Here is a 17,456-nt window from a genome sequence, read left to right as displayed (position 1 = left end):
TTGAAACATATCCCAAAAGGGACTGTTCTTTCGTTTCCTAAAATAACTTTCAGAAGAAAAGTATATTTATTTTTATAGTACAAAAATAAGTCATTGACCTAAATTAACTGAATAACATTATGTAAATAATTATAGTATATTTGATAAGGTTGGTACCACATTTCCATAAAGAAAATTCAATTCAGCAAAAGTTTATGACCATGTAGTACCAGCCAAGCATCATGCTAGGTGATAGAGACAAAAGTATATGGACTTTTTTTCAAGTAGCTCACAGTCTAATAGACAGTAAGTAAACAATTGCAGTAAAATTATGATTGTTAAGTTTCCTTGAGGAAAACTTCAACTCGACTTCCAGGTGTCCCATTTCACCCATTTCCAAATAAAATGAGGTGGCCAACTTCTGAATGAGAATGCAGTAGAGTTTTGTTCAGGTGGATTAGTTAGGAATATATATAGTACCTGTAACAGAAACCTGAAATGCAGTGGCTTAAACAGCTAGAGGTTTAATTTTTCTTTCCATGAAAGAAATATACACATAGGCATCTTAGGGCTAGCACAGTGGTTCCATAAGTCATTGGGGCCCCAAGCTCCTTCTGTTTATTCTTCTCTGCTATTATTAGCATGTGGTTTCCATCCTCAAGATTGCCTCATGATCCACAATAGCTACTGGAGCTCTAGCCATCATAACTGTAATCCTGGAAGGAATAGGAAGAACGGGTAAGAGGAAGGGTAAGAGAGAACTTCCATCTGAGTCAGGCCTCTTTCAAGAGCTTTTCCCAGAAACTTATCCAACACCTTTACTACATCTCATTGATCATCCTTGTATATAAGGAAGACCTGGGTATGTTTTTTTTACCTGAGTGCATTGCCACCGCTAACAAGATGGGGGTCTGTTACTAAGAAAAACAGAAAAAAAGAATATTTAGTAGGGAACTATTATTCTGCCACAACCAGGTATGTGAAACTTACAGTGAAGTTTGTTAGAGAAATTGGTTCAAACTATAATATAGGTCTTTCTTAAGATGGCAATGATATCTGTCCCAGGTTATTGCAGGAATAGTCCTATTAAAATCAGATTTCAGTCTCGAGTTCTTCTCTTTTAAATTTATATTTAAATGACTTTTTAGGTAAACTGAATATACCCCTGAGGACATAGTAACTTATGACATAATTGTACTATTATAAAATAAGAATTGCCTCTTATCTACTTATCACCAGAAAAGACAAGTTAATATTGATTTAAATAAAACCTTATCTTTGCCTGCTTTGTTCAAAGGAACAATACTCAAGAACTCAACTCCACTAAGTCATCACATGGGCTACGATAGAGTTTTTTCATGGCAGAGGTAGACAGCTAGCTGATAATCTCTACTCTTAAATTTCTGTGTTCTGTAATAATTAAAAAAAGAACTTTGGATTCTTAGCCAATCCTTTATTCAGGTACTTGAGCAAAACACTTAAGAAAAACATTGAAAAAAAAAAAAAGAAGGGCTTCACTGGTGGCGCAGTGGTTGAGAATCTGCCTGCCAATGCAGAGGACACGGGTTCGAGCCCTGGTCTGGGAGGATCCCACGTGCCGCGGAGCAACTGGGCCCGTGAGCCACAATTACTGAACCTGTGCGTCTGGAGCCTGTGCTCCGCAACAAGAGAGGCCGCGATAGTGAGAGGCCCGCGCACCGTGATGAAGAGTGGCCCCCCGCTTGCCACAACTAGAGAAAGCCCTCGCAGAGAAACGAAGACCCAATACAGCCATAAATAAAATAAATAAATAAGCCCGCCTTCCTCCTTAAAAAAAAAAAAAGTTTCCTCATTTATAAAAAAAAAAGAAAGAAAGAAAAACATTGACTCCAGGCATCCTATTTGACCAATCTTCAAATAAGGTGAGGTAGCCAGCCTCTAAATGAGGATGCAAGAAGGCTTCCTCTCTTTTACTCTAGGATCTTACTTTTTTTTTTTTTTTTTTGGCCGCACCATGTGGCTTGTGGGATCTTAGTTCCCCGACCAGGGATCAAACCTGGGCCCTCGGCAGTGAAAGCACAGAGTCCTAACCATTGGACCACCAGGGAATTCCCTAGGATCTTACTTTTTCATCTAGCATCAAAAGCAATATGAATATACTATTATTCAGCTGCAGAGGGGAATTTGAAACTCAACTTTGAACTATCTTTTTCTAAGAACTCATAAAATTGATTCTTAGGTGACAGTTTGAAGACCATGTTTCCATTGATTCCTCTGGATAGTTCAAGCAGTAGACTTGAATCAAGTTAAATAGAAATCACCAGAAGCTTATAACTTAATGGACTGTTAAAAAGATTTTATCTCTTAAGTTGGTCATTATTACACACACACACACACACACACACACACACACACACACACACACACACACAGTCTTTTCAGGTTAAAGGAAAAAGGTTGGTATTTGATGACACGGTAGATTTTGCTTTACCAGACAAGGAGAGACCTACAAAAGCTTTATCATCTTTACTTTTTTAAAAAAAATATTTATTTATTTATTTGGCTGAGCAGGGTCTTAGTTGTGGCACGCGGGATCTTCATTGTGGTATGTGCGGCATGCAAACTCTTCGTTGAGGCAGTGGGACTCTTGGTTGTGGCATGTGGGATCTAGTTCCCTGACCAGGGATCAAACCTGGGCCCCCTGCATTGGGAGTGTGGAGTCTTAGCCACTGGACCACGAGGGAAGTCCCTATCGTCTTTACTTTTTGCCTCAGCTTCCCAAAAGTTCATGATCAAGCTCAATTATAGTAATTATAGTAATTCATATAACCCTAGATTTGGGATATATTTATCTTCTGTTTCTTCTATTCAAAAATATTTTCTATTTCTTTCTTCTTGACCTTATTTGTATTTATGTTATAAAATGCCTCATATCCTTTTTAAAAATAATGTATAAATCAATAAATTAAAGAAAACAGAGTACATGAGTTTCTAAGACATTCTCTCAAGAACTTGGGAAAGCCTTACCTACAGAATAGCATGAACAAATCAGAGCAGTAGGATCTGAATGTACCTTCCTCCTCCTTTTCACATGGAACAGAGGTGGTAGTCAAGATTCATGTTCCCTTCTCCAACCAGAGCTGGCATATACTGCCTGCCTGGATCAGACCAGAAAGAACAAAGCTGTAGAAATACCATTATTACTAGTAGCAAGCAGCTTAGCCCCCTTACCCCACCCTGCTCTGCCATACACACACCTGAAGCTTCTCTGGCTATCTGTCCACTCTGAACTGTTAGATTGGGGAACAGGAATTCTACAGGAACCAAGGTTTGTGACAACAACATTGTGTGTGTCCAAGAAAGGGTTGAGTAAGGAGCAACTAGGAAGTTACCCAAATCTAAGAAACCTTTTCTAAGTACCTTAGATAACAGGGCAGCTAATGCTGAATGAGCCTGTTTTATCCAGGAACTAATTACTAGGATAAACTGTAGTGACTGAATGTAATATAGTTTCAGGTAGTGGTAGATTAAAAAATTGCGAATGATAAGACTGTTGTTCAAAATAATTTATGCACAAGTGAGTTGTAGGTATGTATTAAAAGGCTCTAGTGGGGGCTTCCCTGGTGGTGCAGTGGTTGAAAATCTGCCTGCCAATGCAGGGGACACGGGTTCGAGCCCTGGTCTGGGAAGATCCCACATGCCGCGGAGCGACTGGACCCGTGAGCCACAATTACTGAGCCTACGCGTCTGGAGCCTGTGCTCCGCAACAAGAGAGGCCGCAATAGTGAGAGGTCTGCGCACCGCGCTGAAGAGCGGCCCCCACTTGCCACAACTAGAGAAAGCCCTCGCACAGAAACGAAGACCCAACACAGCCATAAATAAATAAACAAATAAATAAATAAAATTAAAAGCAGAAAAAAAAAAAAAAGGCTCTAGTGGGGACTTCCCTGGTGGTTCATGCTAGAAGTGTATGACTCCACGCTTCCACTGCAAGGGGCACGGGTTCGATCCCCGGTCGGGGAACTAGGATCCTGCATGCCGCGTCGCATGGCCAAAAAAAAAGAAAAAGGCTCTGTTGTTTAAGGTGGGGAAAGATTGGTAGATAGTCCCCTTGTTTTGCCTACTATCACACAGGCTTGGTCATTTCAAACCTAATCTATCTTGGATGTGTAAGACCCTTTATTTAAGACCAGTATACCAACCCATAAACCATAGAGACACTCTACAAGATGCTTTAAATATAGCATGCTAGTACATTGCCTTACCGTACTCATAACTCCTCCCTGTTTTTAAAACTCGATGAATATGGATGTGGCAGTGTTGCACTCTGATCTAAAATATAATTGTGTTTTAAACAGAATTTAATAGTTATTTTCATTCCTATAAATGTAGTTTTATTGGTGGTTTGGTAGCTTTTCTTTTCGTTTTTTTTTTGCATTTCTTAGCCAGAGTTTTAAGATTGTCATTTCTGATACTCTTATTCCAAATCTTCTGCTAGAAACTTAACTCTCTGCTAAAATACCTTCCCTTAAAACTCAGTAAAATGCAGACTTCTCTGGTGGCACAGTGGTTAAGAATCCGCCTGCCATGTACGGGACACGTGTTCGATCCCTGATCCAGGAAGATCCCGCATGCCATGGAGCAGCTAAGCCCGTGTGCCACTACCACTGAGCCTGTGCTCTAGAGGCCGCGAGCCACAACTACTCAGCCCGCATGGCACAACTACTGAAGCCCACGCGCCTAGAGCCCGTGCTCCGCAACAAGAGAAGCCACCGCAATGAGAAGCCTGTGTACCGCAACAAAGTAGCCCCAGCTTACCACAACTAGAGAAAGCCTGCGTGCAGCAGCGAAGACCCAAAGCAGCCAAACATAAAATAAATAAAATAAATAAATGTATTAAAAAAAACAAAACTCAGTAAAATGGGGACTTCCCTGGTGATCCAGTGGTTAAGACTCTGTGCTTCCAATGCAGGGGGCCTGGGTTCAATCCCTGGTTAGGGAACTAGATCCCACGTGCCGCAACTAAAGATCCCGCATGCTGCAACTAAAGATCCCGCATGCCGCAACTAAAGATCCTTCACGCTGCGATGAAGATCCCACATGCAGACGCAGCCAAAAAACCAAACAAACAAAAAAACTCAGTAGCATGGATAATCTCTGGTATTTCCCACTAAATACTCATGTTGGCATATTAACATGAATAATCACTACTTTGATACAATTTGATCAATACTGCTTTGAGCTAAAGTACAGTTTTTCAATACTAGTTAAATATAATTTGTTATCCATAAATGAAAAATGTTTATTTCCAAAAATATTTACTTTTTTAGAAATTTCTTTTCCTTTGTCTTTCCTAAGATGAAAATATTTATATTTTTCAGATTCTTCCTTGAGCTTTACTGGTTCTTATCTTGATAACCTAGCTTTGTAACATATATTATCCTTCAAAGTTACTTCTCTAGCCTCTGGGCAGTGAGCATTAGAGTTGGAACATTAGAGCATTAGAGTTGGTGGATAAAGTAAGAGGATGGATAATAAGGAATGCCATAAGAGAGAGTAAACTTTAACTAGAATGTTTGATTTTTAGTTACCTCTTGCTTTATTCTTCTAATATGTGAATAACAAAGATATGTTATAGGTACTGGTGTTTCCTACCATGATTGTGTGTTAAGCAGCTATATTTAGTAATAAATTTTGAAGATAATGAAATTTTAGACCTTAAATGCCAAAACTTTAATCTTATATGTGCATTTCTTAGAAATGTAAGCCTGGGAGTTCCCTGGTGTTCCAGTGGTTAGGACTCTGCGCTTTCACTGCCGAGGACGCAGGTCCAATCCCTGGTCGGGGAACTAAGATCCTGCAAGCCTCGAAGTGTGCCCCCCCCCCAAAAAAAAAAAGAAAGAAAGAAATGAAAGCCTGCTAGATTGTTTTTATTAATAAATGTATCATACAAAAGTTTAAATATGTTATTAATGACTTATTTGTAGTCCTGTAAGTTAATCTTTTCTGGCCTAGTTATATTTATAGAATTAGAGTCTTTTACTTTATATTTCACTCATCTAGTTCTGTAACGCAAACTGCCCCCCAAATTTAGTGGCTTAAAGTAGTAACTCTATTGTTTTTCATGATTATTTTGGTTGGTTGGACTCAGCTGATCCACTCATGTGGTGTTGGTTGGGATCACTCATGCCCCTGAATTCGGCTGGGAGCTCAGCTGGGGTAGCTCAAGTAGAGGATTATATGGGCTTTTCTCTCCAGCATGCTAGTTGGACATTTTCATGGTGGCTCAGGGCTCCAAGAGAACAAAAGTGGAAGTTACGGAGCTTCTTAAGTGCTAGGCTTGTAACTTACACAGCATCACTTGGCCACATTCTGTTTGTCAAGGCAAGTCATAAGGCTCACTCTCAAGGAGAGGGGACATAGTTACTCTACCTCTCAATTGGAGAAGTGACATGTGAATACAGGAATGGGAGGAATTATTGTCAGCCCTCTTTACAGACAATATGCCACACTTAATATTACACTTTTGTCGTACAAAAACATTTTTAATCCTCAAATTTAAATAGCAGAAAATAGCAATCATATCTTTCTTTTTTGACCTGATTTTAGATAGTGATAGTTCTTCCTGGCAAATTAACAATAACTGTTTCGCTGAGTTGTTTAGAACCACTAATTTCTAGTAAGCAAATAAAATTTGTATTTTTTTTTTCCTAGTATTGACTGTGCAGGTATTTTGAAACTCCGCAATTCAGATATAGAACTTCGAAAAGGAGAAACTGATATTGGCAGAAAGAATACTAGAGTACGACTTGTGTTTCGTGTACACATCCCACAGCCCAATGGAAAAGTCCTTTCTCTGCAGACAGCTTCTATACCTGTTGAATGCTGTAAGTGAGCCTGTGATATTTTAAAATTTTGTTTATAATAGGTTATTTTCTGTTTTGTTTATAATGTAATGTTTGGATCAAAAGTAAACTGAGGGGGCTTCCCTGGTGGCACAGTGGTTAAGAATCCGCCTGCCAATGCAGGGGACACGGGTTCGAGCCCTGGTCCCACATGCTGCGGAGCAACTAAGCCCGCGTGCCACTACTACTGAGCCTGCACTCTAGAGTCCGCGAGCCACAGCTACTGAGCCCGTGCGCCTAGAGCCTGTGCTCCGCAACGAGAAGTCACCGCAATGAGAAGCCTGCGCACCCCAACGAAGAGTAGCCCCCGCTCGCCACAACTAGAGAAGGCCCGCGCGCAGCAACAAAGACCCAACGCAGCCAAAACTAAATGATAATAAATAAAATAAATATTAAAAAAAAAATGTTTCCAAAAAAAAAAGTAAACTGAGGGCTTCCCTGGTGGCGCAGTGGTTAAGAATCCGCCTGCCAATGCAAGGGACACAGGTTCGAGCCCTGGTCCGGGAAGATCCCACATGCCGCAGAGCAACTAAGCCCGTGCGCCACAACTACTGAAGCCGCACATCTAGAGCCCGTGCTCCGCAACAAGAGAAGCCACCGCAGTGAGAAGCCCGTGCACTGCAACCAAGAGTAGCCCCTGCTCGCTGCAACTAGAGAAAGCCTGCATGCAGCAACAAAGATACAACGCAGCCAAAAATGAAAATAAATAAATAAATTTAAAAAAAAGTAAACTGAAGCCCAGGGTCTGGCTAGCTGGTGTGATTTTCTTATATGGAAATAAGCTACATGTTTAGGTAGAGGAGTACTGATCTTGCAGTTAGAAAATGGCTTCTCATTATAATTTGACCCTAGGTAGCCTGTGTGGCTATAGACATTCTCTTGACCATAGTTTTCTTACTTGTAAATGAGGAAGGTGGGCTTGATGACACCTGAGGACCAAATTATGAAGCTATGATTCTGACATTAAGTGTCATTGATACTTGGTCGTCTTTGTTTCATTAAAATGTCGGAAGATGCCTGTCTCTGCAAGCTGACACTTCAGCTGAATAGGGACTTACAGGATTTTGGTTTTTGTTTTTTTTACCAAAAATTTATGTACAACACCAGGTTGAGAAGGTGAATGCTTTTTCCCTGGTTTTTCAGAGCCAAGAAATGAGAAAAGGCCTAGAACCTGATATCTACTCAAGCCCTTGAGAACTGTGGACCTCTGGCAGGTTAGCTGATAGGACTGAAATATTGAGATTGCAATTTAGATTTTTAGGACACAGACTTAGAAGTGTTCTAATTCCATGTCTTAATTTTGTGTAGGAGGAAACTGAGGCACAAGTATCTCAAGTGCTCCTCCCGGGTTATTTGCTTGTTGGTGTGACAGAGCTGTGGCTAGAACACAGGTTTTCTTAGTACTCTTTTGATTATGTTATATCATTTTATTTCTATTAACCACATGCATTCTTAATTTGGGATCATACCTACTGTATTACTTTTCTATGCCTCCTTTTGCTGTTCACTGGGGTAATACTTTATCATTTTCCAGTCGACTGTGGGAATCACTGAGCAAATCCATGGTAATAGAATCACTGTAGAAGTAATTTTTGTATTAATTTTAAATAGATAATACAGGTACATGGTACAAAATTCAAAAAGAGTAAAAGAGTATAGAGTGAAAAGTAAATTTTCAAGTCAGCTAGTTCCCTGTCTTAGAAACAGCTATCATTGCCACAATCTTTGTTACCCTGCCAGACAAATGCCCATTTAAGCATATATTTCTCTAATTTTTAGCAACATAATTTAAATAATTTAAGTTCATAGAGTAGTTTGAGTTTTTGAGATGAATTTACTCTAAAATTATTCTGTTTTCTCTTTTAGTGTATTAAATTATTGTGTGATTATTGTTGAGAGTATAGAAAATGCAAAATGGTACAAAGAGTAGCATTAAAATCTTTTTTGTAAAAAAAAAAAATCTTTTTTGTAATATCACTTCTCTGAGATAGTCACTATTAACCTTTTTTTGGATTTTTTTCCTTTTTTTTTTTGGTCTACATGTGTGCGCGCATGTGCACGCACACACAATATTTGGTAGTTTCGCTTATAGTGGGCGTTTTCTCATATAGTTAAATATTCTTCAAAAATGATTTTAGCACATGCATAATATTTTATTATGGCTGTGCCACTTGGTGAACACATTTTTGCTGTTACTTTGAATGTACTCGTGATAGCTAGTTTCCACTATAAATATCTAAAACTTGAATTAGTCTTCCTCCCTAGGCTAGTCAGTGCTTGTTTTTACGCCCCTTCTTTGTGAGCCATTTAGAACATAAGTAAGGACATAAGTGTTTTCTGAGATCTAGATTTGTGCTTGGTACTTTCTAAGTTGTAGTTCATCCTAAATCCCAGACCCATCCTCTATGAAACATTCTCTTTGAATGGGGCTGGGATCCTAATTCATATACCTTTTGTGTCTTGGTATTAAATAGTTGGAAGAGAGGGAATTCCCTGGTGGTCCAGTGGTAAAGAATCCTCCTTGCAATGCAGGGGACGGGGGTTCAATCCCTGGTCAGGGAACTAAGATTCCACATGCCACGGGGCAACTAAACCCGCGTGACACAACTACTGAGCCTGCACACCTCAACTAGAGCCCGCGTGCCACAAACTACAGAGCCCACGCACCCTGGAGCCCACGCACCACAACTAGAGAGAAGCCCGCGCACGGCAACGAAAGATCCTGCATGCCACAACTAAGACCCAACACAGCTAAAAGTAAATAAAATAAATAAATCTTCAAAAAACTAAATAGTTGGAAGAGACATAGTGAACTGGGACTGCATGCTTCATAAAGGCAGTCAAGTTGTTTAAATTTCTTTAAAATGTTGTTCTGGCCAAACAAAACACAGCTGACCCTCAAAGCCACCAATTTTCCACCCAAGTAGTAGGACTAAAAGTAGACCTGTTTCCAAAATGTGAAGAAGAAAGTATAATCCACCCTTTTTGTTTGTTTTAATCCAGAGAGAAACCTAGTTATTGAGGCATTTGGCAGGAATAAACCCTTAGAGAACCTAAACAGTCAAAAGAAGTATAATGTCTAGCTTGAAACTCAAGCATTTTTTAAAAAGGAAAGAAAAGCCAGAAGTAGGATCTCCAGAAAATACAGCAACTTGAAATCAGTAGATATTAGAAAAAGGCGGCAACAAGGAAAAGTTAATAGTTTATATAATGACTTGTAGGCTTTAAGGAAAATTATGTTCACATACCCTGGGAAGGAAGAGTATAGTGCACTAAGAAATATTTATGTTCATTTTTAAAAATTCTGTATTGAAATGTGTACTTCATGTATACTTCAGTTATTTAGAAGATGTCCAAAATGTAATCCTGATGCCTCACTGATGATCTAGTTATTTTCTTGATGAAAGGGCTACTTGGTGTTTGTCCTTTAGAAACTTGTATTCTTTTAATTGTATGCAATATAATTATGCATCTTCGGATTTAATTTGCTTTTTGTAATTATATTAAATTTATCAATTTTAACAGACAAGTTGTGGGGAAGAAATGTATTAAAGACAAGCTAAAAAGAGAAAAGTGGATGAGGTGAATGTGTTGGAGTCAATATAAGTTGTAGGCATTAATTAATTTCTCTTTATTAGTTTCTCTATAGTTGTAGTCTAAGAAAATTATTTAAAATCACATGACTCTAATAAATCTATTTTGTTTTCTAAATAGCATAGCTATTTTAGTGGATATTGTTACCATTGCCTTGCATTTTAAAAACCCAGAGTTGCTTCTTTTATAGCTAGACTTTGTCATTTACATATGAAAGAGTGTAAACTAATATTTTGTTTCTTCTCAACTCTTAAAAAAACAAAAAAACAGCCCAGCGGTCTGCTCAAGAACTTCCTCATATTGAGAAGTACAGTATCAACAGTTGTTCTGTAAATGGAGGTCATGAAATGATTGTTACTGGATCTAATTTTCTTCCAGAATCCAAAATCATCTTTCTTGAAAAAGGACAAGGTAAATAATATAAGATCTGAGTTGACTCAGACATAGAAAACAAACTTATGGTTACCAAACGGGATAGGAGGGGGGGAGGGATAAATTAGGAGTTTGGGATAAGCAGATACAAGCTACTATATATACTATATAAACAACAAGGTCCTAATGTAGAGCACAGGGAACTATATTCAGTATCTTGTAATAAACTATAATGGAAAAGAATCCAAAAAAAAATAAATAAATAAATAAATAAATAAATATATATATATATATATATACACACACACAACTGAATCACTTTGCTGTACACCAGAAACTAACATAACATTGTAAATCAACTATACTTCAATAAATAAATAAATGGATAGATAGATAAATAAGATTTGAGTTGATTGACCTCAGACTAAGGGGCAAAAGGTTAAAGTGAATTATTCAGATGTTTCACTGACATTAATCACAAAATAGTTTTCTTAAAGCTATAGGCATCATTTACACAGATTTTACTGTAAACCAAACATTTATTAAATTTTCATGTGAATATTAAGTTCTCATTAAGGATGTCTCAAAAGTAAAAGAATCCCCCAATATTTCTTCAAGAGAATTGAAAATATAAGTCACACAGAAATTTGGACACAAATGCTTTTAGCAGCATTAATCATAATAGCCAAAAAATGTAAACAACTCAAATAGTTATCAACTGATAAATGGATAATCAAAATGTGATATATTCATACAATGGGATATTAATTAGCCATAAAAAAGAATAAAGTACTGATTAATGCTACAACATGGATGACCCTTAAAAACATTTTGCTAGGGACTTACCTGGTGGTCCAGTGGTTAAGACTCCACACTCCCAATACAGGGGGCCCAGGTTCGATCCCTGGTCAGGGAACTGGATCCCGCATGCTGCAACTAAGAGCCCGCATGCCACAACTAAAAGATCCTGCATGCCTCAACTGAAGATCCCACGTTGAGGCACGCTGCAACAGAGATCCCATGTGCTGCAACTAAGACCTGGCACAGCCAAATAAATAAATATATTTTTTAACTTATTAAAATTAATTAAAAAAATAAAAACAAGAAAAATCTCAAACAACCTAACTTTACACCTCAAGGAACTAGAAAAAGTACAAATGAAGCCCAAAGTTAGTAGAAGGAAGGAAATAACAAAAATTACAGCAGAAATAAGTGAAATAGAGACTAAAAAGACGATAGAAAATATAAGTGAAACTAGGAGCTGGTTCTTTGAAAAGAGAAACAAAGTTGACAAACTTTTAGCTAGACTCACCAAGAAAAAAAAAGAGAGGACTCATGTAAAATCAGAAATGAAAGAGGAAATATTACAGCTGATACCACAGAAATACAAAGGGTCATAAGAGACCACTGTGAACAATCATATGCCAAAAAATTGGACAGCCTAGAAAAAAATGGATAAGTTCCTAAAAATATACAACCTACCAAAGACTGAATCATGATGAAATAGAATATCTGAGCAGACCAAATGCTAGTAGGGCGATTGAATCAGTAATCAAAACCTCCCAACAAACAAAAGTCCAGGATCAGACAGCTTCACTGATGAATTCTACCAAACATTCAAAGAAGAACTAATACCAAGCCTTCTAAATTTTTCCAAAAAACAGGAGAGGAGGGAACTATCCAAACTCATTTTCTGAGGCCAGCATTACCTTGATATCAAAACCATTACAGACCAATATCCCTGATGAACATAGATGCAAAAATCTTCAACAAAATATTAGCAAACCAAATTCAACAGTACTTTAACAGGATCATATACCATTATCAAGTGGGATTTATTCCAGAGATAGACGGATGGTTTAACATTCACAAATCAGTCAACGTTATACACCACATTATCGTGATTAAAAAAAGCATTTGACAAAATTCAGCATCCATTTATGATTAAAAAACTGTTGGGCTTCCTTGGTGGCGCAGTGGTTGAGAATCTGCCTGCCAATGCAGGGGAAACGGGTTCAATCCCTGGTCTGGGAAGATCCCACATGCCATGGAGCAACTAAGCCTGCATGCTGCAACTACTGAAGCCCACGCACCTAGAGCCCATGCTCCGCAACGAGAGAAGCCACCACAGTGAGAAGCCTGTGCACCGCAACGAAGAGTAGCCCCTGCTTGCCTCAACTAGAGAAAGCCCACGTGCAGCAACGAAGACCCAACACAGCCAAAAATAAATAAATAAATAAATTTATTTTAAAAAAAAAATTTAAAAAAACTGTCAACAAAGAGGGTGTAGAAGGAATGTACCTTAACATAATAGAGGCCATGTGTGACCAGCCCATAGCTAATATCTTAATGGTGAAAAGCTGAAAGCTTTTCCTCTTAAGATCAGGAAGACAAGGATGCCCACTCTTGCCACTTTTATTCAACATAGTATAGGAAGTTCTAGCCAGAAAAGTTAGGCAAGAAAAAGAAATAAAAGGTATTCCAATTGGAAAGGAAGAAGTAAAACTGTCACTATTTGCAGATGATGTGGTATTATATATAGGAAGCCATAAAGCTCTATCAAAAAAACTGTTAAGACTAATAAATTCAGTTAAGTTGCAGGATATAAAACAAATATACAATAAATATAAAACAAATATACAAAAATATGTTGTATTTCTATATAATAATGTACTATCAGGAAGAGAAATTAAGAAAATATCATTTACAATTGCATCAAAAAGAATAAAATACCTAGGAATAAATTTAACCAAGAAGGTGAAAGACCTATGTATCAGAAACTACAAGATGTTAATGAAAGAAATTGAAGAAGACACAAATAAATGGAAAGATATTCTGTGCTCATGGATTGGAAGAATTAATATTGTGAAAATGTCCATATTACCCAAAGCAATCTACAGATTCAGTGCAATCCCTATCGAAGTTCCAATGGCATTTTTCACAGAAATAGAACAATCCTAAAATTTCTATGGAACTGTTAAAGACCCCAAATAGCCAGAGTAATCTGGAGAAAGAAGAGCAAAGCTGGAGACATCACACTCCCTGATTTCAAACTATATTACAAAGCTATCGTAATTAAATTAGTATGGTATTGGCATCAAAACAGACATATAGATCAATGGAACAGAATAGAGAGCCCAGAAATAAACCTACACGTATATGGTCAAATAATATAAAACAAAGGAGCCAAGAATACACGATGGGGAAAGAACAAGTTTCTTCAATAAGTGGTATTGGGAAAATTAGCCACATGCAAAAGAATGAAAGTGGGCCACTCTCTTAAACCCTACACAAAAATTAACTCAAAATGGATTGAAGACTTGAATGTAAAACCTGAAACCGTAAAACTAGAAAAATACGTAGGTGGTAAGCCATGGCATAGATCTTGACAATGATTTTTTGAGTCTGACACCAAAAGCAAAAGCATCAAAAGCAAAAATAAACAAGAGGGACTACATCAAACTAAAAAGCATCTGCACAACAAAGGAAACCATCAACAAAATGAAAAGGCAACCTACTGAATGAGAGAAAATATTTACAAATCATATGTCTGATAAGGGGCTACTATCCAAAGCATATAAAGAGCTCATATAGCTCAATAGCAAAAAATCAAACAATCCCAATTAAGAAATGGGCAGAAGATCCCAATAGACATTTTTTTCCAAAGAAGATCACAGATGGCCAACAGATATGAAAAGAAGCTCTACATTGTTAATCATCAGTGAAATGCAAGTCAAAACCATAGAGAGATACCACCTCCCACCTCTTAGAATGGCTATTATTAAGTAGACTAGAAAAAAACAAGTGTCGTCAAGGATGTGGAGAAAAGGGAGTCGTTGCATACTATTTGTGGGAATGTAAACTAGTGCAATCACTACAAAAAATATTTTGGAGGGTCCTCAAAAAATTAAAAGTAGAACTACCATATGATCTAATGGTACACTTCTGGGTATTTATCTGAAAAAAACAGAAACACTTAACTTGAAAAAACATATACACCCCTGTGTTCATTGCAGCAGTATTTACAGTGCCAAGACTAGGTTAAGGACCCTGACCTCTGTGCTCTTAGTACATCCAGAATACTCTTTTATTAGTTATTGTAACCACCACATTTCATTATAATGAACTGTTTATATTTGCCTTTCATCCACAAACTGAAGGCAGGGTATCCTATCTCCATTATCTCAGCAACCCAAAGTGCTTAGCATGTTGGGACCCAGCAGATGATTGCTGAACTGAGCTGTAGTTCTGAGTAGGCATAGCATTTGTCTGTAGTATTTCTTGTGCACAAGGGTAGCTCTTAGCTATATTGGACTGGAAAGTGATAGTCACAATCTAGACGGCATTTCATTGAGTCTTCTGATATTTTCACAGACCAGATGAAGTCATGCTAACTGTGAAGATACTTGCATGGGTTAGTCACTGGGTAAATGCCCATGACATAAAAAGAATGCTGGAGTGAGAGCTCTAGTAGCAGGTGGGGCTTTCCCCAGGTAAATAATTCACTTGGGATGAAGAGACAGAAAATGTGCTGGCCAGATCTTTAGGTGACACAAATCTGGAAAGCCTAGGAAATAGTTCATAAGACCATCAGTATCTAAGAAGATCTTGACAAGCCAAGCAATCTTAGAAAATGAAGTCTAGTAGGGGGAAATTAACATAACAAGGGTTGGGGGTTAAAAAAAAAAGCCAGCTGCATAAGTACACAGTGTGGGAGCTTGAGCTTGGCAGTAGGAAATGTGGCAGACAGAGGGACACTGCTGGCCACACAGTAAGTGTATGAGTCAGCATGGTGTAGCTGCCCCAGAAAACTTATTAACAGAGACACAGCATCTCCACATAATTTGGCAAGAGCCTCAGTCACACTCTATCATTCTGGATCATTTCTCACCTGGTCTACTCAGTCCTGAGCCTGGTGCATTTGGAGGGAGATGGTTACACTGGAGGAGAATTCAAAGAAGAGTGACCAGGAAGGCTAAAATATTGTTTAAGGGATAAATGCAGAACTGGGGGTGCTAGCCAGCAGAAAAAGAGACACAGGCAAATAGAGCTTCTTTTAAACATCTGAAGTATTGTCTCACAGAGATGCTCAAGATTTTTGGACGGTGGCTACAAGGAATAGTGCTTAGACCAGAGGTTGGATACTAGAAGGAGACAGATGTCGTCTATCATGAAGATAGATGCAATTTTCTAGCAACAGTTACTATCCAAAGATGAAATGGGTTACTTGGATAGGGATTGAGTTTCCCATTACTTAAGGCATACAAGCAGAAGTTGACCACCACTTGGTAGAGGTGTTTTCAGAAGATTTTCAAACATCACTTAGTAGAATAAACTCTCTGGGCCCTGCAAACTTGGGCAGCCCAAGATCTTTCTCCGCATTTTTTCCCCGTGGGTACACATTTTATTTTCATAATGGAAGTCAGCGAGATAAAGGTTCCTTTTGCCAATAAATTTGTGATACTAAATACATTAGATTTTGTATGCTTTTTGACTTGAATTCCTTTTAACTCTAAACTGTTTCCGTCAATAGATGGACGACCTCAGTGGGAAGTAGAAGGGAAAATAATCAAAGAAAAATGTCAAGGGGTAAGAAGTTTACTTCTTTAGAAATATGTAAGAAACTTAATGAGAAAATTGGATAATGCTGCTTTATGGTATAGATGAGGAGTCTTGTCTGTTGAGTAATGGAAAAGTAAATTAGAATTTTTAGAAGTTTGGATGTGAGATAGATACTTTCCTGGTACTAAAATTAAAGTTTAAGAAAGATAAACAGTTGGTGTCTTTCTTCCCCTTTTTTGTGTATAGGAAAGGAGAAATTAGAAATGAAAGATTATTAGAAGGTTCTTACTGAAGTTATTGATTTATTTCTCTGAATTCAGTGAAGAGATCAAACAAATTCAGTGAAGAACTTACACAGTGGGCAAAAAATAGGAGGAGGACAAGCCCTCAGGGGTTTGTGTATTTAATACACTATTTCCAACTCCTTCACATTAAGCCTTCCAGGAATCAGCACTGAAAGTTGTGGTCCCTTCATCCTGGTTGGAATGGAGACAGAATTTTTTCTGGGATAGACAGTACCACTTCCTACAGTGCTCTCCAAAGACCTAGAGAAGTTAGATTAAGGATTGCAGTTGAGGACTTCCCTGGTGGTCCAGTGGTTAAGACTCTACGCTGCCAATGCAGGGGGAGCGGGTTCAGTCCCTGGTCGGGGAACTGAGATCCCCACATGCTGTGCGGTGCAGCCGAAAGATTAAAAATAAAAAAAAAAAGGATTGCACTTGATTTGGGTCTAAAAGTTTTCACCCTGCATATGTAAAATTATTCTTAATATAGATGCAGATTTTGTGTATTGCCAGTTTGGAACATTTTGAATATAAAATTTAAGATAAGGGAGTTCCCTGGTGGTCTAGTGGTTAGGATTCGGTGCTTTCCCTGCCATGGACCAGGCTCAATCCCTGGTCGGGGAACTGAGATATCCTGCAAGCTGCGCAGTGAGGCCCAAAAAAAAAAAAAAAAATTTAAGATAAGAAATCTAAACTGTAACACAACTTGGGAACTATTAAACTTGATTAAAAATTAGAACAGACTTCCACTTAAGGTGTATAGTAATATGTAATATTTATT

General features: G+C 38.0%; 1 protein-coding gene and 1 long non-coding RNA gene across 2 annotated transcripts in view; both read left to right on the top strand.

Moving 5' to 3' along the window:
* Positions 1 to 17,456, top strand: part of NFATC3 (nuclear factor of activated T cells 3) — a 131,203-nt gene that overhangs the window by 76,610 nt on the left and 37,137 nt on the right. Inside the window, 3 exon segments of the mRNA XM_082369789.1 lie at positions 6,673 to 6,845; positions 10,728 to 10,868; positions 16,363 to 16,418. Of these exon segments, the coding sequence (XP_082225915.1) occupies positions 6,673 to 6,845; positions 10,728 to 10,868; positions 16,363 to 16,418 (370 nt within the window).
* On the top strand, positions 6 to 4,985 carry LOC309617581. Its single transcript, XR_014238063.1, has 2 exons — positions 6 to 3,560; positions 3,888 to 4,985. It is a non-coding gene; the product is annotated as an uncharacterized lncRNA (long non-coding RNA).

This window comes from Balaenoptera borealis (genome assembly GCF_965194805.1).
Source record: "Balaenoptera borealis genome assembly, chromosome: 19".
Lineage (NCBI taxonomy): Eukaryota > Metazoa > Chordata > Mammalia > Artiodactyla > Balaenopteridae > Balaenoptera > Balaenoptera borealis.
The sequence above is the reverse complement of the archived record's forward strand: the minus strand, read 5'-3'. Positions and strand labels throughout refer to the sequence as shown.